The sequence below is a fragment of the Megalobrama amblycephala genome, linkage group LG9 (assembly GCF_018812025.1).
Source record: "Megalobrama amblycephala isolate DHTTF-2021 linkage group LG9, ASM1881202v1, whole genome shotgun sequence".
NCBI classification, from domain to species: domain Eukaryota; kingdom Metazoa; phylum Chordata; class Actinopteri; order Cypriniformes; family Xenocyprididae; genus Megalobrama; species Megalobrama amblycephala.
Window position 1 is genome coordinate 40274935 of NC_063052.1, and position 22568 is coordinate 40297502.

The 22568-nt window shown below is 33.2% G+C and overlaps 2 protein-coding genes and 1 long non-coding RNA gene across 4 annotated transcripts in view; 1 reads left to right on the forward strand and 2 right to left on the reverse strand.

The window, feature by feature from the left end:
* Window positions 1–7028, forward strand: part of slc44a4 (solute carrier family 44 member 4) — a 30779-nt gene extending 23751 nt beyond the window's left edge. For both annotated transcript variants that reach the window (XM_048203232.1, XM_048203233.1), the window contains 7 exons: window positions 1644–1738; window positions 1942–2045; window positions 2144–2217; window positions 4047–4117; window positions 4189–4283; window positions 6083–6167; window positions 6257–7028. In XM_048203232.1, coding sequence (XP_048059189.1) covers window positions 1644–1738; window positions 1942–2045; window positions 2144–2217; window positions 4047–4117; window positions 4189–4283; window positions 6083–6167; window positions 6257–6363 — 631 coding nt within the window. In that variant the 3' untranslated portion in view covers window positions 6364–7028. The remainder of the gene's footprint in view (window positions 1–1643; window positions 1739–1941; window positions 2046–2143; window positions 2218–4046; window positions 4118–4188; window positions 4284–6082; window positions 6168–6256) is intronic.
* Window positions 7029–9716: 2688 nt separating this feature from the next.
* On the reverse strand, window positions 9717–18688 carry rnf5 (ring finger protein 5). Its single transcript, XM_048203234.1, has 6 exons — window positions 18388–18688; window positions 15556–15574; window positions 13711–13823; window positions 12406–12460; window positions 12224–12332; window positions 9717–11450 (listed from the first exon to the last, which is right to left on the reverse strand). The coding sequence occupies exons 1-6, from the start codon at window positions 18585–18587 to the stop codon at window positions 11332–11334; spliced, it is 615 nt and encodes a 204-aa protein (XP_048059191.1). The 5' UTR covers window positions 18588–18688; the 3' UTR covers window positions 9717–11331.
* Window positions 18689–21601: 2913 nt separating this feature from the next.
* LOC125274635 lies at window positions 21602–21968 on the reverse strand. The gene is made up of 3 exons (XR_007186307.1): window positions 21875–21968; window positions 21755–21793; window positions 21602–21668 (listed from the first exon to the last, which is right to left on the reverse strand). It is a non-coding gene; the product is annotated as an uncharacterized LOC125274635 (long non-coding RNA).
* Window positions 21969–22568: the final 600 nt, after the last annotated feature.

Genomic DNA, 22568 nt, shown 5'->3' on the forward strand with positions numbered 1-22568 from the left:
ACCGCAGTGCACAGCAACAGCTGTGCTCACAGAAAAGCAAAAGACGCTTGCGATGCTTTGCTTTAAGAAGTTCTGTGGGCCCGTTCACATATTGCGTCTTTTCCGCGTGCAAGTCAGTTATTATTTTCAAATGTAGCTGCGCGGCAGGCGCGCTCATAATTGGATCAACGCGGTCGCGACGCGCATGCAATTCCCAACTTCTCAGAATGCCGCAAGCGCACCGCAGGTCGTTGACAAGAATCAACCGATCAGCTATGGCCTTTCCGTAACAAAACATCAAAAGCTCAGCCGAACAGCTGATCATAGCTGTACATGGTGGTTTTTATATCTTATCTCCATCAATATATCTCGTAGTAAAACTAATGCAAGGGCTAGAAATCATTTATCCTTTGCAGAAACATCCTGATCCTCTTGGAGAGCTCAGTTCATGGTTGCATAGCAACGACCGACGCCACAGGAGCACAAGCGCTTTGGAAAGAAGGAGAAGCGGTGCGGCCGCGCCTTCCACGCGCTTTTAGACGCGATATGTGAACGGCCCCTATTCATAATTCTAAGTTCATGTTAAATTTAACATCTTTTTTCAGTGACAGACAGCCCTATTCAACTGTTAATTTGAATACAGAAGGTTTTTATTAAAATTTTATATTTATTTATTTTATTGAAATGTGATCTTGTATGTACAACAAGGAAAATTATTTGTTGTTAATTAATTATTAGTTTTTTTAATAAATCTTGTTTGAATTTCAGTTTCATTTTGTTCAAAATATCGTGATACGTATCGTATCGTGAACTCCGTATCGAGATACGTATCGTATCGTGACCTGAGCGTATCGTTACACCCCTAATAATTTCTGGTTAATATTATTTTATATTATACAATTTCATATTTATCTATAATATTTGTTCATAGTTATTGATAACGATTTAACTTAGGTATTTTTATTAGTAGTAGTAGTAGTAGTAGTAATAATAATAATAATAATAATAATAATAATAATAATAAATATGCCATTTAATAAAATTTGATGTATTGGTTATAATAAAAAATTCAATACATTGACTTAAAAGTCTTAAAATATTTGTTTTTATTTGTCCACCAAGATTTAACCAGTAGATGATAATGATAATAATAATAATAATAATAATAATAATAATAATACATATTTTATTAAATATTAAATATAAATAAAATATTAAATAGATTTTTTTTATTTGTTTATAAATAAACTCAAGAGTCTTAAAATATTAGTTCATATTTTGGATTATGGATATCAGCCTGTGATATTTCTGGTTAATATTATTTTTCCACAGTCTTGATGACGTCAGGATAAAAGAAAAGACATTTCAAAGTGTTCGTACAGTTTGATTAGTTTTTCTTTTCCATTTGTTTGTTTAAGATAAAGTGCACTAATAAATCGTTTGGAGAAATATCAGAATGATGTGGAAGAAATCACTCATGTCATTGTGTTTTGAGACACTAGATGGCACTCATACTTACAGATGCATTTATGAATAGGTTTGTCTGGAATATGTGAATATTAATAAGGGAAACGGATCTGCTGTTCTGGTGTGATTTAAGCCGTGCTGTACTGTGTGAATCTCGTGTCTAGTTTGGTTATTCTGGATGTGTTGTTGTTGGTCAGGTATCACGTGGGCTCTCTGGCGTTCGGCGCTCTGATTCTCACGCTGGTGCAGATCGTCCGGATCATTCTGGAGTATCTGGACCACAAGTTCAAAGGTCAGAGAGAACTTCCATTCGTGCAGCTTTTGTCTTCTCAAACTCTGTGAGATGGAAAAATGTGTTTGTCTACAATAGATTGACTTGTTTATTGTTGTTATAAACAGTAATATTTACAATCAAACTATGAGTTGATAAATCATGTATCATCCTCTGATGCTTCACTCAGATGTGTGTGTGTGTGTGTGTGTGTGTGTGTTCAGAGGCTCAGAACCCGTGCACGCGGTTCCTCATGTGTTGTCTCAAATGCTGCTTCTGGTGTCTGGAGAAATTCATCAAGTTCATCAACAGGAACGCTTACATCATGGTACGTAAACTCTCTCTCTCTCTCACGCGAGCTGATGAGCATCAGATCATCAGCCGGATCCAGAAACGAGTCAATGACAGTGTTTCTGTGGATTATAGATCGCCATCTACGGGAAGAACTTCTGTGTGTCCGCTAAAAACGCCTTCTCTCTGCTCATGAGGAACATCATACGGTGAGACCAGAGCTTACTTAAAAAACCCATTTCTGCCACATAAGAAAAAATCATGCTTTGGTAAATCTTAATTATGAAGGCAGAATACTAAAAAACTAAGTCATATTTATGACAATTTTTTATCATAAATAAAAAGACAATTATAACACAAGTCAAAATTGACAAAAAAATCTAAACTGACAGTCGAAATTATGACTTAAAATGTCTTGATTGTGATAAAAAGTCAAAATTATGACATATTGAGTAAAACATTACATAAAATGTAATCATTATGACATAAAAATTCAGAATTATGACTTAAAGTCAATTGACATAAAATGTTGAAATAGAAATAAAATGTCGAAATTATAACACACCAAGTAAAAACTGACATAATATGCCATAATTATGACAAAAAGTCAATATTTATGACAAAAAGACTAAATTGACAATCAAAATTATGACTCAGGAAGTTATAATTAAGACTTTTTATGTCATAATTATGACTTTTTAAGTAAAAAGATTGACGTAAAATGTCATAATTATGACAAAAAACAATTATGATAAAAATAATAATTATGACAAATTGAAAATGACAAAGTCAAAAGAAATTATGACTTAAAAAGTCAATTGACATAAAATGTTGAAATTGACGAAACATACTAAAAAGTAAAAATTGATATAAAATTCCATATTTATGACATAAAAATTTAAAACTGACTACAAATTAGAACTTAAAAAGTCATAATTATGACATAAAAAGTTGAAATTATGACATACTAAGTAAAAACTGACAAAATGCCAAATTTATGACATAAAAAAGACAAAATTAATAGTAAAAATTAACTTAAAAAGTCATAATTATGACATAAAAAGTTGAAATTATGACATACTAAGTAAAAACTGACAAAATGCCATATTTATGACATAAAAAAGACAAAATTAATAGTAAAAATTAACTTAAAAAGTCATAATTATGACTGGTCAAAATTGACATAAAAGTCAAAATTATGACATACTAAGTAAAAATTTATATAAAATTCCATATTTATGACATAAGTCAAAACTGACTACAAATTATGACTTAAGTCATAATTATGACATAAAAAGTTGAAATTATGACATACTAAGTAAAAACTGACAAAATGCCATATTTGTGACACAAAAAAGACAAAATTAATAGTAAAAATTAACTTAAAAAGTCATAATTATGACATAAAAAGTTGAAATTATGACATACTAAGTAAAAACTGACAAAATGCCATATTTATGAAATAAAAAAGACAAAATTAATAGTAAAAATTAACTTAAAAAGTCATAATTATGACTGGTCAAAATTGACATAAAAGTCAAAATTATACTTAGTAAAAATTTATATAAAATTCCATATTTATGACATAAGTCAAAACTGACTACAAATTATGACTTAAAAAGTTGAAATTATGACATACTAAGTAAAAACTGACAAAATGCCATATTTCTGACATAAAAAGATAAAACTGACAATAAAAAATTATAAGGTAGTCAAAATTACGACACTAAGTAAAAAAGGACATAAAATGCCATATTTATGACAAAAAGAGGAAATTGACAGTAAAAATTGACTTATGACATCGAAAGTCATCATTGTAGTCAAAATTATGACTTAAAAAGTTAAAATTATGACAATATGTCGAAAGTTTGAAATATATAAATGTGTCATAATTGACATAACTTGAAATTTACATGGGGAAATTATGGCATGCTAATTAAAAATGATGACAAAATGTCATAATCAGGATAAAATGAATCTCCAGATTTCTACTGCTGATGTCCTGCTGTGGAGTAAATGTGTTATTGTGGTTTCTCAGGGTGGTGGTGCTGGATAAAGTGACGGATCTGCTGCTGTTCTTCGGGAAGCTGCTGGTGGTCGGTGGAGTGGGTGAGTGTGTGAGAGAGAGAGAGATCTTCATACTTCACACTTCAGATCTCTGACGTCTCGTCTCTCCTCAGGTGTGCTGGCGTTCTTCTTCTTCTCCGGCAGGATTCCGACTCCAGGAACCACCTTTGAAACGGCGGCTCTCAACTATTACTGGATGCCCATCATAGTGAGATTCACACACTTCTTCACACCTCAGTCCGCTCAGATCCATTAATGTACCCAAAGCTTCAAACTGCAGACTTCAGTGTGACGTGATCCATTCGCTCTATGTAAACATTACACTTACAAAGAGATTTGATCCATTTTTTTTAATTTTAATTTTAAGTCAATTATGACAAAAAGCCTGTAGTATAAATTCACATACAAAGCCAAAATTATTTTTTTCGACTTTCTTCATCATGAATTTTTTTCGTCATAATTTTGACTTGTCATATTAAGATATGACATAAATACTTAAAATAATGAAGTAAAAAATTCAAAATTATGACACTAATTTGAAATTGACAAAAAGGTAAAATGATCACATACAAAGTCATAATTTTTTTTACTTTTTGTCCATTTTTTATTTAAGTCAACATGAGTTGAAATGAAAGTCGTACATACTGATTTCAAAATTATGAATTAAAAAGTCAAAATGTCAATTTTGATTTGCTATGCCATAATTTAGACTTTGTCATGAATTTTTTGTTATAACTTTAATTTGTCGTAATTTTGACTTTTTGTCCATTTTTAAGTCCACACGAGTCGAAATTTACATACTAATTTGAAAATATGACGTAAAAAGGTAAAAATTAGGTAAAAAAAAGGTAAAATGATCAAATATTAAGTCATAATTTTTACTTTTTTATCCATTTTTATTTGTCACAAAAGTCGTCACGAGTCAAAATTTAAATACTTTAATTCATAAATATGACGTAAAAAGGTAAAAATTAGGTAAAAAAAGGTAAAATTATCAAATATTAAGTCATAATTTTTACTTTTTTATCCATTTTTATTTAATTAAGTCACAAAAGTCGTCACGAGTCAAAATTTAAATACTTTAATTCATAAATATGACGTAAAAAGGTAAAAATTAGGTAAAAAAAAGGTAAAATTATCAAATATTAAGCCATAATTTTTACTTTTTTATCCATTTTTATTTAATTAAGTCACAAAAGTCGTCACGAGTCAAAATTTAAATACTTTAATTCATAAATATGACGTAAAAAGTTTAAATTAACATTTAATAAAAATTTACTAAGTCAAAATGACAATTTCAATTTAGTATGTCATAATTTCGACTTTATTTTTTTTTTGGTCATAACTTCGACTCATTTTGACGACTTAAAAAGTCACTTATAACAAGTTGAAATTCACGCACTAAGTCAAAATTGTCAAAACGGTAAAATTATCACATTAAGTGTTGCTAGTTAGCTCAATAGGGAAATATTAATAATTATTCATAACTCATGATTATTCATTATGATTAATTATGAATATTTGAATGTTATGAATTTCTTTGTCATGAATTTTGTCATAACTTCGACTAATTTTGACGACTTAAAAAGTCCTAATTATAACATGTTGAAATTTACGTACTAAGTCAAAATTGATATAAAAAGGTAAATTATCACATATGAAGTCTTAATTTTGACTTTTTTATCCATATTTTTTTATTTAAAAAGTCATTATAAGCCAAAAGTCAAAATTTACAAAGTCAATCATTTTGGCTTAGTATGTCATAATTTCAACTAGTCATTAATTTTTTTTTTTACATAATTTCGATGTTTGAATTAAAAAGTCAAAATTATGACGTTGCAATTCACACGTTAAGTCAATTACAACATAAAAAGTCTAAATGATGACATAAAATGTACTTTATTTTGTAATGAGCTATAAGATGAGACTTTAATGAGGCAGAGGTAAGTGTGATTTGTCCAGATGTTGGTGTTCAGAGACGTGACGTGTGTGTTTGTGTGCTAACAGACGGTGGTGTTCGGAGCGTATCTGATCGCTCACGGCTTCTTCAGCGTGTATAACATGGGTGTGGACACACTGTTCCTGTGCTTCTGTGAGTGTCTCTCCACAACATCATGATTCATGGAGCTGCTGTGAGTCTACAGCTTACATTACTGTCCTAACATTGTTTCTGTGGTGCAGTGGAGGATCTGGAGCGAAACGACGGCAGTGCAGAGAAGCCGTATTTCATGTCCAAGAACCTGATGAAGATCCTCAACAAGAAGAACAAACAGCCCAAGACGGGATGATGATGATGATGATGATGAAGATGATGAGGAGGGTTTCCGCCTTCAAACTCTCAAGCACCGTCACTTTCAAGATCCCAGCGAATCCACGTACAAACACTTTTAAACATCGTTATTCCCAGTTTCATTTTTTTCTTCGACATGTTACCAAGTTCATTTAACTGATTTTACTGAAAATGTGCCTGTGAATTTTTTCTTGACACACTTTTGTCACCAAAATTGAAGATCGTTCAGTGCGTTTGAATGGTGTCTGTGAGCCAAAGCATTTTTATTAGCCTTTATTAATATCATTTGGTTTGTATTTTTACTAAGATATGCACAGCGAAACTATATTGCACGTTTAATTGACTGTTTTTGGTGCAGATTAATAACTTAATCTGTTCTTCCAAAACTGCTGTACTGTTTTTAAAGTCACATTTTTCACTTTTTGCAATAGAAAATAAAATACGAAGTCCAAACTATGAAACTCCATAAGCATGAATGAAAGAAGCCTTTGTTTTGAATGTTTTTATAGTTGAAGTAGTTCATGCTCGTTTCACACTGTTTTTTATATTATTTGTATTTAGTTTTGTGAGATTTAGTGTAAACTGGAAATAAACAGAGAATATTTATTTAAAGATATATATATACATACGTAAATTTAATAAAAATGTTGTACATTAAACAAACCAGGTGCTTATTTTCTTATATATTTGCAATCAGTTTCAGGATTGTGAATGTTTGAATTGAAAATTCACTGAACTAAAGCAAAGCATCTTACAGCCAAATTATTAACACTTCTGTGAAAACAAGTAATACAACTGAAAAGTAATTGGAATAAAATGACTGAAAATTAGGCTATTAGACTTAATATGAAATGTTAAATGAAAATTAAAAACTAATATTAAATTCTTAAGTCGTAACACTGGATCAGACACAATTAAATCAATTAAAATAATGCTAAACATTTTTATTTTTATTTTTATTTCAAAACAGATTGTGTGTGATAAAATAATCGTAACAGATGCAGTAGATCGTGTCCATCAACACTCGTTAAGCTTCACTAAACCTCTTTATACCTCAATATTTATTTGTAATTCAGTAATGTTAGTCAGTTTTGATTTAAGTTTGATAATCACATTATTTTACATGCTTCGATCGCTTGTTTCTGCTGCTTCTTTTCCTGTGTTTTGAAATAGATTCTGTACTCTTTCAGAAGATGCATAACAGCGCCACCTACCGTATAACAGTGAAAACATATTGCTGGAAAATGGCGGGGGAATTTAATAAATGTGTTTGTTTCCTGAAGGCTTCCTGCAACTCCAAACCAGCAGAACCGGTCTCTGATATCATTCACTGGTCATTATAGTCATGCATCAGTTCATAACAGCTCAAGGTGCAGTTATAATATAACTTGCACTATTTATAGATGAAGCCATATCAGATGACCTGAGCAGATTATCACTTCAGTATTGACAATAGATCTGATGACGTCTGTTAGATGGTTTGTTTCAACATTTCATTGTGTTTGAGCAAAGTACACAAAACTATGACATCACAAACTATTTTTCTTGTCATGAATATGCAAAAATCGTATATATATATATATGTGTGTATGTATATATGTATATATCCATTATACACACATGCACGTATATGGGCCATTCTACAGAATTGGTGCAAACTGCTGTCCCACAACCAAAAAAAAAAAAAAAAATGCATTTAAAAAGCATTTGTGTTCAAATTTTAGATGTTTACCAAGATCCTTCTACACTGTAAAAAAATCAAAAGTTGAGAAAACTTAAAAGTTTCAGGCAACAAACTTCATCAGATTTTTGAGTTTTCTCAACTTTTTGTTGTATAAACTGAATACAAGTTGAGAAAACTAAAAAATCTGAAGTTTGTTGCCTTAAACTTTTAAATTTTTCTTTAGATTTTTTACAGTGCATTATCTACTGAATCCCACAATAATATTTAAAATATCAGTAAGTTTAATTTATTTAAAATCATTATTTATTTGGTACTTTCAATTGGGTTAGGGTTAACCCAGTCTGTCCCCAACCCTAACCCCTAAATTTCAACCTGTGAAAATATTGAAATAATTTTTACAGTTTTTTCCATTGTTGTTTTTAAAATATATATTTTTGATAAAAAAAAAAAAAAAAGTTAAACTATTTTATATTTTATTTTTAAATCATGAAACTTTTTGTAAAAAAAAAAAAAAACAAAAAAAACAATGTGTCCCACATTTTTATGTCACTACCGAAACTTCTACATTTTTGATTAGGAAATATTCCTGTGTCCCTCCCTCTCATAGCCTCTCTTTCAGAGTAGATCGGTCCATCATTCTGCGTTAAATGTGTTCAGAAGTCTGAAAATTTGTGTGTAACTTTAAAGAGTCACTACCGAACACCTTTTTTTGGATGTTATTCCATTAAATTTAGTTTTTGTGTGTACAACTGTTTAGAAGTGTGCTAGCTAGCCATGTGCTGATGATTGAGCTAGACTCAAAAATATATAAAATTGTCACTACCGAAACATGCCATTGTTGTTTTGGTAGTGACAAAAGGGAACACCTAATCATTTACTTGGGGGAAATAAACAACATTTTAGTAGTTATGCAAATCATTAGTGTTTTAGTATGTGAGTTAAATTGTGTAATGTGACGTAGTCACTACCGAAACATGCCATCATTGTTTTGGTAGTGACAAAAGGGAACATAATCATTTATTTGGGGGAAATAAAATTTTAGTAGTTATGCAAATCATTAGTTTTTTAATATGTTTTAGTATAAAATTGTGTAATGTGATGTGGTCACTACCGAAACACGGGATGTTTTGTCAAAAAGTATATTATCCACTAAGATGTTATGAGAGTGTTTGTATATTCAAACTAATGAATCTTAACTTTGAAATCAGTATGATTAACTTTATTCCTTTTACAAGGAAAATTTGGATTCAAAATACAACAAATCTAATAAATTACACTTAAAATATTGATAAAATTGTAATTATTGATTTACCTGTGAAAACTTTTTTAAAAATAGCAAAAAATATATTTAAAAGGTAGATGTAAACAAAATCTTAATAGGTCAATATAACCCTTCTTATTAAATGATTTATTATTGTGTTTCGGTAGTGACACATATGGGGAGAGGAAAAATATTCCAAAACTTTCTGAAAATACAATATGAAAATTAACTGTACTATGACTAAAAATGTGTACTTTGGATATTACACAATTTGCATAAATACTAAATTTGTTTTTGACATTTCTAACTCTGACTTTGCACTAATTCTGTTTCTATAGTTAGTTTTCTCTAATTATAGAAACTTCAATAAAATACTATAAAAAGATAACAATAAAAACCACACCAGTTGTATTAAATGTTTATTTATCAAGTGCCAGAGAACAGGCCACACCCACTTTAGTTTCTGCCGCATATGCACAATAATTATATGCAATTTAGCTACCAAAAGACTCTTTATGGCATAAAAGACTCATTACAAACATAATTAACCAGTGATATGCAAAAAAAGGAAAAAGAGCAATTTCAAAGTCACCCAAAATCATCCAATAAGAATCAACGGATTCTGACCGTAAACCCCACCCACTTCATGCCCAGCAGCCGTCAATCAACACGACCTGCGTCGACATTTTAAAAGTGGGCGTGGTCAGAGTCTTCAGACAAGAGGTCCAGAAGGACTGTGCAGCGAGAGGAAATAAACACAAATGTTGTTTCACAGGATGTTTGTTACACCGACAAACAGTTAAAACCAACAGGATTACAAACCATCACCTCTCGGCTGTCAATCAACGTCACAGCCAATGACAGAGAGACGCTTAAAAACATCATGTACAATATCCATATATACACATACATACACACTCCAACACAACATTATCAGGATGAAAATTAAATTCACTGTTTTTCTAAGTTTCTTATCTATGACAATATATTTACTCAGATTTCACCCAATCATTCACCCTGTAAATCATATCTAATAGCGTGTTAACTCATAATCAGGTGATTAATAACAGTTATGACGTACGCTGTGTGTTAGCGGTCACGTCTGCTTTACACAACAAACACAGCAGGTCAAACTGTTGTGGAAACACTTCCTGAACAGACCTGAAGCTCCATCCGGGTCTGAACGCGTGTGAACCGCATCGAAACCGGAACTCCAGCGTCTGATCTGGATTAGCTTACGACTAACGAGCATCTTTGAGGCGATTCTAAACCCTGAACACTGAAAACGATGGGCGAATCTCACAAAAGCATGTTCAGGTCACATTTCACTCCAAAATAAATCACGTGTTTTGTTTTTTTGTATTTACGTGCTGTCCAAACGCACAGTGTAACGGCCTCAAAGCGCTTTCAGGAGTATCCAAATAATAAATCCACACATAAATCACATTTCTGTCTTCATATTTCTCTAGGTTCAGAATTTCTTTGGCATGAAAATGAAAAGCTACAAAAAGCGGAGAACATGGTGAACCTCATGAAACCTGTCGAGAAGGAGTTCTGGGTAATATTCCACCCCAAAAAAATCACAAAAAAGAAAATGCATTATGAACTCTTCATGAACTTATGACAATTAATTACTCAGCAATTAATGAAACATATCCTCCCCTGCCAATTCTTATTACCATAATGCTAAAAAAAAAACACTTTTATATTACTACAGTAAAAACATCACATTAAAGTAATGAGAATTTGGGGATGAATGCGTTTAATAATCATGAAAATCCTTTCTTTATGCACAATGTAATTTCTGAGGTGAAACATGAGATGTTTTGGTGAGATTCATCAGCTCCTGTAGTGTTTGATCTACTGACGGCGGTCATTAATACTGTCTCACAACACTGACGTGTGTGTACGTGTGTGTGTGTGTGTGTGTGTGTGTATGCGCGCATATATGGACATGAGACAGACAGGTAGTGAGTTTATCTTCTGAAAGCACACATGGGACAGTGTCCTCGTCCATCATCTCACACGCTCAGCATCCAGAAGAAGAAGAAGATGGCCAGGAAGAGGAAGAGCGAGTCCTGCCAGTTGTTGCCGTTGTTGGCATTGCCGTTGCCTTGATGATCGCCTCCGTAATGAGGATCTGAACACACAGAGGCTTCAGAAATGAACCAAACACCTTTGACTGAGAGAGTTCATGAACCCTGACATGATCTTAAAGCTTCTTATTATAATAATAAAACTTTAAAGGGGTCATGACATGGATTTCTCTGTATTATTTTAATATGAGGTTTACTTATAATGTTAAAGGGGACCTAATATGCCTCTTTTCACAAGATGTAATATAAGTCTCTGGTGTCTCCAGAATGTGTCTGTGAAGTTTCAGCTCACAGATCATTTATTATAGCTTGTCAAATTTGCCCCTATTTGGGTGTGAACAAAAACGCGCCGTTTTTGTGTGTGTCCCTTTAAATGCAAATGAGCTGCTGCTCCCACCCCCTTTCCAGAAGAAGGCGGAGCTTTAACAGCTCAACAACAACAAAGCTGGAGAATCTCACGCAGCCAAAATGAGGATTGTCAGTAAATGTTAATGTAAATGTTAGGGTTTGTGAGGAAGAAGCTCATTGTAGTCCCTACCAGCCGTTTGTTGTAGTCATTAAAAAGTATCTCCCTTTGCATGGAAATTTGAGCATCATAACTTTGCAGGTGTTGTTTATGCTCAAACAGCAACATTACACACCAACTAAAGTTAAAAAAGTCAAATCATAATCAAGGACCCCTTTAAGCTCTGAAACTTGCAGGATGTTTTAATGGTACAACGACCTCTTATATGACAAAAGATCAAGGCAAATGTGATTTCTCATGTCGTGACCCCTTTATAGAGAGCATATCACAAACAAACACACCAACACTGACCTGGTCTGTGAAAAGGGTCGTTGGCGTTAAAGACTGTGGTGAAAAAACCGAACGGAAAAGCACCGATTCCAAACGACATGTGAAAACCTGTGTCGCCAAAACCCTGAAACTGTTGCAGAGACGATACGATCATGTTAATACATTCATAAGCACACCATAATGATGTCAGGACACACGCTCACCCCTCTGCTCTCGGGCTCTGTCCTCTGACCCTGAGGTCGTGGTGGCGTTTTCAATCTGTAATACACACACATGATCAATCAATCAAACACATGCAATCAAATACACATTAGAATAAAAGCAGAAAATCGAAATAAACAGTAAAACAAATCCTTTTAATGCAGAAACAGGGTATTAAGCAAACATTTTCAAAAAATATTACTAAAAAATTATTAATATTACCTACCTCCGTCTCCACTGACTAATCGCTTCTCTATATTATCTATATACTATTATAGTTTTTATTAATATATAGAATCATCTTTTATTTGAACATTTTCAGTTTTAATTTGACTTTTTTAATCATTTTTTATATTACTTATTAGATTGTTATTTATTTCCAGTTAATAATTTCAGTGCTTCAACTTAAGCTTCATTTCAGTTAGTTGCCGAGGCGACATTTCTAATTTACGTTTTTCATCTAATATTTATATTTTATTTCAGATTCATTTAAATCATTACAAAAATGTTTTAATAGTTAAATAATAACCCTGGTGCAGCACTACAAACAAACCCAAATCCCAATGGTTTTCAAGGTTGTTTATTAACATTAATTATTCATTAATTTTTCAGTCCTTCCGGCATGAACATGTGACCCAAAGCACACACAAGCTCTACATCAGTTTGTTCTGAATGTCAAGCTATTTTTGCAGTATGTGAATTCTGTCTGTACACATGAAATAACTGGATGACATTTGCCAGAAAAATAGAGCTGTGCTGTTCGAGACCCACAATGCAATGCGCTTGACTTGACCTTCCATATCCAGTGAACTTGACTCCTACTTGACTCATTATCTGATCAGAGAACCAAAATCACTTCACACAAAATTAGATTAAAAAAGCAAAATAATAAAAATAACTGGCAATACTTTAGTATGGGGAACGATTCTCACTTTTAACTAGTTGCTTATTAGCTGTTTATTAGTACTTATAAAGCACATATTAATGCATGACCATATTCTACATCCCATAATCCTTCCTAATACCTAAACTTAACAACTACCTTAATAACTATTAATAAGCAGTAAATTAAGAGTTTACTGGGGTAAAAGTCACAGTTAATAGTGAATGTGTGTTCCTCATACCAAAGTGTTGCCTAATAATTTTACTTCTGAGATGACTGCTGCACTCAGTCATAACTTCATAAGGTCATGTGATGTGAAAGTTTGAAATGCCAATCATTGATGATGCCTGTAATAAGAGTCAGTAAGGCAAGTATGCAGTACACACAGCGCAGTATGCAGTGCACTATTCTTCCGGAGCAGTACCTGGGATCTTCCTGGCTGGTGCTGCCGCGGCCGTACAGAGGAATGACTTTATCTCGACTGATTCCTGCTTTACACACGGGACACTGCTGCCTGCTGGGCCGCGTCTCCAGCCACTGAAACACACGGGACAGCATCAGACTGTGCTCAACAAGACTGCGTTTATTTGATCCAAAATACAGTAAAACTGTATAATTTAAAATAGCTGTTTTCTATGTGAATATATAGTAAAATGTAATTTATTTCTGTGATCAAAGCTGAATTTATGATTATTATTAATGTTGAAAACAGTTTCTTTTATTTTTAAAAATGTTATTTTTCAGGATTCTTTGATGAATAGAAAGTTCAAAAGAACAGCATTAATTTGAAATAAAATCTTTTGTAACATTGTGAATGTCTTTACTGTCACTTTTGATCAATTTAATGCATCCTTAAAAATACAAAATAAAAATCACAAGAAAATACATGCATTTTTAGAACTATTAAAATTTCATGCACTTTTCCATGAACTTTACAATTAAACATTTCCCCCCTCCTAAGTCTTATTACAGCAACGTCAAAAATATTGATATAATATTACAGTAAAAAGGAGAAATATCATGATGAGAATTCAGTGGATAAATGATTTTAATTGTCATGAAAACAATTTTAACAAAGGTTAATTGAAATAATTTTCACAAACATTTGTGACCTTGGACCACAAAACCAGTCATATATCGCACAGGTATATTTGTAGCAATACCTGGGTCAAAGTTATCAATTTTTCTTTTTTTATGCATTAAAAAAAATCATTAGGATATTAAGTAAAGATCATGTTCCATGAAGATATTTTATAAATTTCCTACTGTATATGTATCAAAAATGTATTTTTGTGAGTGGATATGCATTGCTAAGGACTTCATTTGGACAGCTTTAAAGGCGATTTCTCAATATTTTGATTTTTTTGCACCCTCAGATTTCAGATTTTTTAAATAGTTTCAAATATCTCGGCCAAATATTGTCCTATCCTAACAAACCACACATCATTGGAGCTTATTTATTCAGCTTTTCAGATGATGATTTCAAAAAATTTACCCTTATGACTGGTTTTGCTTTCCAGGGTCACATTTTCTGTCATTTCTCTCTCAATATGCCATGATTTGCTCAATAACTCTCATGTTAAGTGTACAGTATAGCCTATATAACTAATTATAAAGTAATATTAATAACTGTTTTCTATGTGAATACATAGTAAAGTGTAATTTATTCCTGTGATCAAAGCTAAATTTTCAGCATCATTACTCCAGTCTTCAGTGTCACATGATCCTTCAGAAATCATTCTAATATGATGATTTGCTGCTCAAGAAACATTTATGATTATTTTAAAATAAAAGAGTTTCTTTAAAAAAAAAAAATATTTTTCAGGATTCTTTGATGAATAGAAAGTTCAAAACAGCAGCATTAATTTGAAATCAAATATTTTGTAACATTATGAATGTCTTTACTGTCACTTTAATCAATTTAATGCAGCCTTGCTGAATAAAAGTATCAATTTTTTAAAAATATAGAAATATAAAATAAAATAGTGACTGACTGTACATTATACCTTATGACAGATTTAAAAAGTATTAAACAGTTCTCCAGATTTCAACTGTACATTATAATATTTTAATACTTGTAAGCATGTCAATCCACTCAGTATGAACAGCTATAATATCATTTATAATGTCAGTACATCAGCTATACTGTACAAGCGTTCATTAGTTTTCTGTGAAGTGCTACTCATTCTTACAAAAAACATCACAGTGTGCACATGACACACACAATCTAACAAGAGCTGAACGACAACATCACAAGACTCACACTCACCTGATGAAGACAAGGCCAACTGCACGAGCCGACAAAACAGGAGAGACAGACAGAGAGAAGTAAAACATTATTAGTTCATGCATTTCTGTTTCTCAATATCCAATAGTATTCCTGTAGCTCAAACAGTAGAGAATGCAAAACGCAAGAAAATGGTTCGATTCTCACCCTAATCAGATGCAATGTATGTCTCTTCAGATAAAAGCATCTGCCAAATGAATAAATGTACTAAATGCTTATAGTTTAGGTCATCTGTGCTACTGCAAATGATATGCATAAATGCAAATGATCTGCATAAATCACATCTGTTCTCAGAATTTATTTGGCATGAAAATTAAAAGCTACCATAAGATGTGAATATAAAATATGGTGAAACCTGTTGATAACAGGTCTGTGTGATATTTCACCCCCAAAAATCACAAGAAAATACATGCATTTTTAGAACTATTAATATTGCATGCACTGTGATAGTTTTTCTATGAAAATTCACTTTACAATTAAACATTCCCCCTTCTTAAGTCTTATTACAGCAACGTCAAAAATACTGATATATTACTACAGTAAAAAAGGGAATTATAGTGATGAGAATTCAGGGGATAAATGATTTTAATTGTCATGAAAACAATTTCAAAATGCAGGTTAATTGAAATAATTTTCACAAACATTTGTGACACTGGACCACAAAACCAGACATATATCACACAGGTATATTTGTAACAATAGCCAACAATACATTGTATGGTTCAAAATGATCTTTTATGCCAAAAATCATTAGGAAATTAATTAAAGATCATGTTCCATGAAGATATTTTGTAAATTTCCTACTGTATATATATCAAAAGAGTATTTTTGTAAGTAATATGATATTGCTAAGGACTTTATTTGGACAACTTTAAAGGTGATTTTCTCAATATTTGAATTATTATATACTTTTTTGTAAAAAAAAAGTAATTTCTCTGTAATTTCTCTCTCAATATGCCATGATTTTCTCAATAACTCTCATGTTAAGTGTACAGTATAGTCTATAGAATTAATTTTAAAATAATATTATGTAAAATAAGATGGAAAGCAGTTGAACCTGACGGGTTTGTTGCCTAAATATTGAATAACGAAGAGACGTTTGTCATGCACACAATCACAAACACAATCCACAACATCTGCAAATCTACAAAACAAACATGAGTGTGAGACGAGTGAAGGGTCCTGATCACTCAAACAGGGGTCAGTGTTACGTGTGCATCTATTCTTACTCCTCACTACGACCTCAATCCTCCTGCAGAGTCTAATCTCTCATTAACCTGATAATCTCACACTAACGGCCCTGAACGAGATCCGACCGATACTACAGAAAACTCACTCAGAGCGCATCAACAAGAGTTCAGCTGAAAAACAACCTGATTTAATGGAATTAACTCATCAAGACATTGCATAACTGAATGAGGAGCTTGTTTGTTTGAGACGCGTGTTTGTTTGTCGGAGCAAATCTGTCGTTTTAGTATTGATTACAGAAGCGACTGCAGAGAAACTGCAGACTGATACTAAAAGCTACTTAAAGTTTAATTAATCCTATAAAGCATATTGTATTATATTTGATACATGAATTTCTAAAGCCTATAAACAATCACAATTTCACTAATAAACCTGTCACAGTCCTTCTGTCGTCTGATTGATACTTTTGAATTTTTATGCACTGATTTTTATCAAGTGAACGTAAGAATAACTCTGATATTGTTCGTAATATTTCAAGATGAACACTTACTGGACTGAAGCATCTCAGGTTTACTTATTAAATATGATCATCAGGCTTTTGATTCAATCATCATTGTATTGCATTGCATTATATGTTTTAAAACTACAGAGATTTGATCATAAAACTAAGCATTTAAATATCATTTTACTAAGACATTATATGCATCATATGCATTTTATGTTGATTTTCAACCATATAAATATCAGCATCTGCAAAAACGTGCATATTTTTGCTCATTTGAGGTGTTTTTCCCTCCATTTTCTCACAATATGAGCCATGATGTATCAAATATGATAGTCAACAAGAAACACATATGCAAACTTTCTGTAGATTTAATCTAAAAGTTCAATAAACTGTCCCATTTAAAATAAATAAACTAATTAATACATTAATTAATCTGTCTGACAATTACGTCATGTTATAAACTCAGATAAATGACTGTTATGAGGATCTTCACAAACCAAACCGACACTTAAACAAGCTGAAAAATCATCTTATTAGTGCATGATGACAACAACAGCACAATAAAACACTTCATCCTGTCAATCATCTCAAAAATTCACAAAATATCATAGCCGAACAAAAAAATACTGTGATTTTACTACTGCAAAATCATAGTATATTAATGCAGGGGCTCATTCTGAATATGGTTTACCACAGTTTTACTATAGTAACAATAACTGCAGTAACTATGTCCTCACTGTGGTGGTACCATGGTATTTAAATGATGTTGTAATGTACTTTAAGGAATATTACATACTATAGTTACTACATTTTAACAGTAACTGTTGTAACTATGGAATTATGATTGATTAACATGGTGAAATAAGGGTAGTAACATGAGCTTTAATGCCTGTCAACATGTCAGACTGTCAGTCAATCACTATTGTAGGTTTTGCATGTTGTGTTTCTGCAGTTTTATGTGAGTTAATATCAATAACAGGTATTATCAGCACAGCTAGGTTTGGTTACTATAGTAAAGAGTCTCGCTGTCAATGTTTTCTCACTGTCAGGCTGTGTGTGTTTTAATGTTTAGACTCCTACTGTTATGATATTGATGGTGATCGATTATCGATTGGTTGTACCAGAACAGGTGTCCGCAGAGGCTGATGACGGCGTCTCGGGCGGTGTCCAGGCAGATGTTACACTCGAAAGTGGCTCGATCTCTGTCTCGCTCTCCTTCCGCGCTTCCTCCCGGCCCTGCTCCGCCTCCGCTACCTGGGACTCCCGCTCCTCTGGCGGTCGCGCCGTCACTCGAGCTCCGCTGCTGCTCTGCGGCCTCCATCCTCTCGCGCTCGCACTCACTGCGCGTACACTCCTCCTGCGTCTCGCTCTCGCGCGGACGTGACGCCACGCCAGTCACCAGCCCCTCCCACTCCGCGAGAGCACTTCCGCTAGAGTCGGGTGGGCGGGGCAGGTTGTGTTGTTGAGTAAACACGTGATTATTATTATAGTTTAATGCAACTTTAAAGAGCGTTCATGAGGAAAAAGAACAGATAATATGTGTAATGCATGTCTATATGGACTTTCTGTTTGGGTTTAATCCACCACACTATAAATGTCAGTATATAATGCAAGTTACTTATGTGAAATTATGGTTTTCAGCAGGACTAGAGATGTACTGTACCAAAGACTATGGAATAAGTCCCGCCTTCTAAATAAGAGCCAACCGCCGATTGGTAAAGTCATTGCGTCACTGCAGTGGCTGTTAGAAGCTCCGGTTCCTAGAAACAGTCAGACGCGCGCCTCTGACACGCTTTTAGGACTGCGCATGCGCATTAGCTTGAACCAGCCTAAAAAATACAGATTTTTGTCATGATTCAAGCGTTTAGAAAGAAAAATTATGAGACAGTTGTTGTCAGATTTCATTGGTGATTACAAATATGAAATTTAATCGAAAGTTTGGCTAACAGCTTTGGAGAATTTGATGTTTCCCCATTCAAAGAGACAGGAGCTGCACTTAAATGCCCGAGAGGCGTTTCAAAGATGGCCACCGAGTGAAATGAGACTTTGACTGTGATGCAAAAACTTGGGAAAATGAGATCATCCAGGCAGTAGATAAAGTTTATGAAAAATTATTTATTCATTACAATTAAATTTAGCCTCACACACAAACTTTGATCGATAATGAAAATACTTAATAAAACCAAAAGGTAAAATAACCATCATAAAGGAGTAGTCAATAGTTAAAGATAAATTTAGAGTATTGTATCTAATAGATGAAAATCAAAAAGAATTAAAACATTAAGACATTTGCAGATAAGAGAGAAGAAGCAGAAGCCCAGGAGAGCAAAGGAGAGAAAAAAACTCAGTTCATATTATACCATAAGCATACAGGGAGATTCCCAACCCACTCAAACTGATGTTTTTGTTAAAATGAAAAAGGCCATTACGTCGTCCACTGGTCCAATTCCCTTAGGGAATTTTGCAAATGTTAAAAACATCACTTCTGCAGTACTTGGCAGGCGTCGACCTGTCACACTGGAACACTTGAAGAACAATTGAACATAACAAGCATAGTCTTAAATATAAAATAATAACAACCATAAGGGTACAATAACAAGTAAATACTTGAAAATATGATAAGAGGTATATATATATATATATATATATATATATATATATATATATATATATATAAAGTATGAGTACATAAATATAGGAAATCAAAAGTGAAACTGATAAATCAGAAGCCTAAACGATTAACATAAATATTAATAAAAATGCATGAATATGAATATTGACCATTTCGGATCCATCAGACTGCCTACTCACATTATCTTTGTTTAAAATACTTTTACAGAATGTCTGAATGTTTGAAGATTTGCCCTCTACTAGCGTTAAAAGTCTGATTAATTTTAGCGACTCAGTTCATGACTCTGACTCGTTTTCAGGGCATCATCATACAATAATCGTGGAAATTGTAGTCATAAACTCAGTCCTGTATTGTGTAAAATATTCTTCCTAAAATCGGGTGGTTCACCACACAAAAATGCATCATGGTAACGATTAGTTCTCCTCAAAATAATTAATAGTTATTGTTACTACAACAACGTTAACGCAAGCCACTATTGCCTATGAAACAAAACAGTGAAATTATAATAAATAAATAGGCTAAACGTAGGAGGATTCTGAAACTGAAGAAAATTAGTTTAATATGGATTAAGCAACAATAATTTTAGCAGATTTTGGAAAAACAGTTATGATGGTAGATTTTATTAGGGGAAAAATTAGTTCTTTCAACTTAATATATAAATTTGAGCAACCCAGATAATTATCATAATTTCAATTTATAATCCACTGGCACTAATTAGCAGCCACTGCTAAATCCCTGAATTCTGGCTGCAGGTATTTTGGACCATTCTAAGGGTTGCCAGGTTTTCACAACAAAACCCGCCCAATCATGCTTCAGCAGGGGTCCCCCATAAAATCGTATTCTAGGGGGGTAAAATACACGTTTTTGGCAGGGTTTCCCTAGTAAAAGTTGCTTTCCAGGGGCTATATATCATGTTATTTGGGGTGACTTCAACCTCAGACATGAAAAACAACCCACAGCAACATTGCAACAGCAAAGACTAGAATAACACAAGATGCGTCACTCGTATTGTTTTGAATGGGAGAAAGTGCAACACGCACAGGGTTGCAAGGTTTTCACAACAAAACTGCGCATTTGCTTCTCAAATCTAGCCCAGTCATGTTTTGGGGGGGGGGGTTCCACAGTAAGAATCACATTTTTTTTTGGTGGGGTTTTCCTGGTAAAATGTGCATTCCAGGGGCTGGAATGCACATTTGAGTAAATCACAATTTTTAAATTCCCTGATACTTCTAGGTTTTCCATGACAGCCAAATAGCTTGTAAATTGCTTCATTTACATTTTCAAATCCATAAAGTCTTGTATGCACATAAAAAGCAATATTAACTACTTAACACCAGTAAAATGTCAATGTATTTTATTTTAAATATTGAAAAAACAGTAAAGTCTAACTGGAGTCACTGGTGTCCTTTCTTTCTAGAGCTGAAAAACAACAACAAAAAACTGTTAATTTACAGCCATAACCTTTTTTAAACAATATTAAACAGAAAACTTCATTTAATATAAACAATTGACATTATAAATATGTTTATAATTTCTATTTAGGTAAAATGAATTGAAACATTACTGAAGTTTGGCAGTGAAATGTTCTTTGATCCCCAGCATCCTGAAATACAGAATAACAGCATTATAATGTCTTTATAATCAGCACAGATATTGCAAATATAAACAGTACAATGTAATTTGAGGGGAAACTACTGATCTTACTTGGCAATGAAAACAGCAGGGCATTCTGGGTAAATGTGTTCTGATCAGTGTCTTCTCTCTCCATGGCTGAAAAACAAACAAATTTCTCATCTTGTCTGTCTGACTAAAGCTAAAAATAGAATCAAAATAAATATAAACCCACAGTAACTCACCAAAGTTAGGCAGAGAGATGATTTTGGAGCCCATTGCACCTAGAAAAGTCATTACAGACACGTTCAGTGAGTGAGATGAAGAATCAGCGTCAGATAAGAGATGAATTCAGATGTTCTGACCTCGAGCTGCTGCTGGAGTCGCTTCAGTGTCACAATTCTCAGGAATTGCATGATCTAGCGACTCGTAATCTGATCAAACTCCAGCATGATGAAGAATGTGTCAATTCTCTAATTTCACAAAGAACAAAAAGACAGAGGGTGTGGTGTTTAAACAATGCTGGAACTTAAGGGCCCAAAGTGTGCAAAGAAGATATATAACACACCATTACACCACCAGCAGCCTGAACCGCTGATACAAGACAGGATAATTCATGCTTTCATGCCAAATTCTGAATCTGAACGTCGCAGCAGGAGTCGAGACTCAGTTTTTCTAATCTTGTCCAGTTTTGGTGAGTCCGTGTGAATTGTATCCTCAGTTTGCTGTTCTCAGTGTCACCGGTGTGTCTTCTGCTGCTGCTGGAGCTCATCTGCTTCAAGGTTGGACGTGTTCAGAGATGCTCTTCTGCAGACCTCGGTATTAGAGTTACTGTTGCTTTTCTATCAGCTGAACCAGTCCAGCCATTCTCCTCTGACCTCTGGCATCAACAGGGCATCTTCTTCTGCCACTCACTGGATATTTCCTCTTTTTCAAACCATTCTTTGTAAACCCTAGAGATGGTTTTTATTGAATATCCCAGTAGATCAGCAGTTTCCAACCTTCACACTCATTTAAATCACATTTCTTCCTCATACTGATGCTGAGTTTGAACTTCAG

What these genes read in the sequence shown, in the direction of transcription:
- rnf5 (XM_048203234.1), bottom strand. Translation starts at nt 18,587, where the DNA reads ATGGAGGCCGCAGAGCAGCAGCGGAGCTCGAGTGACGGCGCGACCGCC. An exon ending in ACCAGCCAGGAAGATCCCAG is followed by an intron (nt 12,461 to 13,710) that starts GTACTGCTCCGG and finishes TGTGTATTACAG; the next exon opens with ATTGAAAACGCCACCACGAC. An exon ending in CGACCCTTTTCACAGACCAG is followed by an intron (nt 11,451 to 12,223) that starts GTCAGTGTTGGT and finishes CTGTGTGTTCAG; the next exon opens with ATCCTCATTACGGAGGCGAT.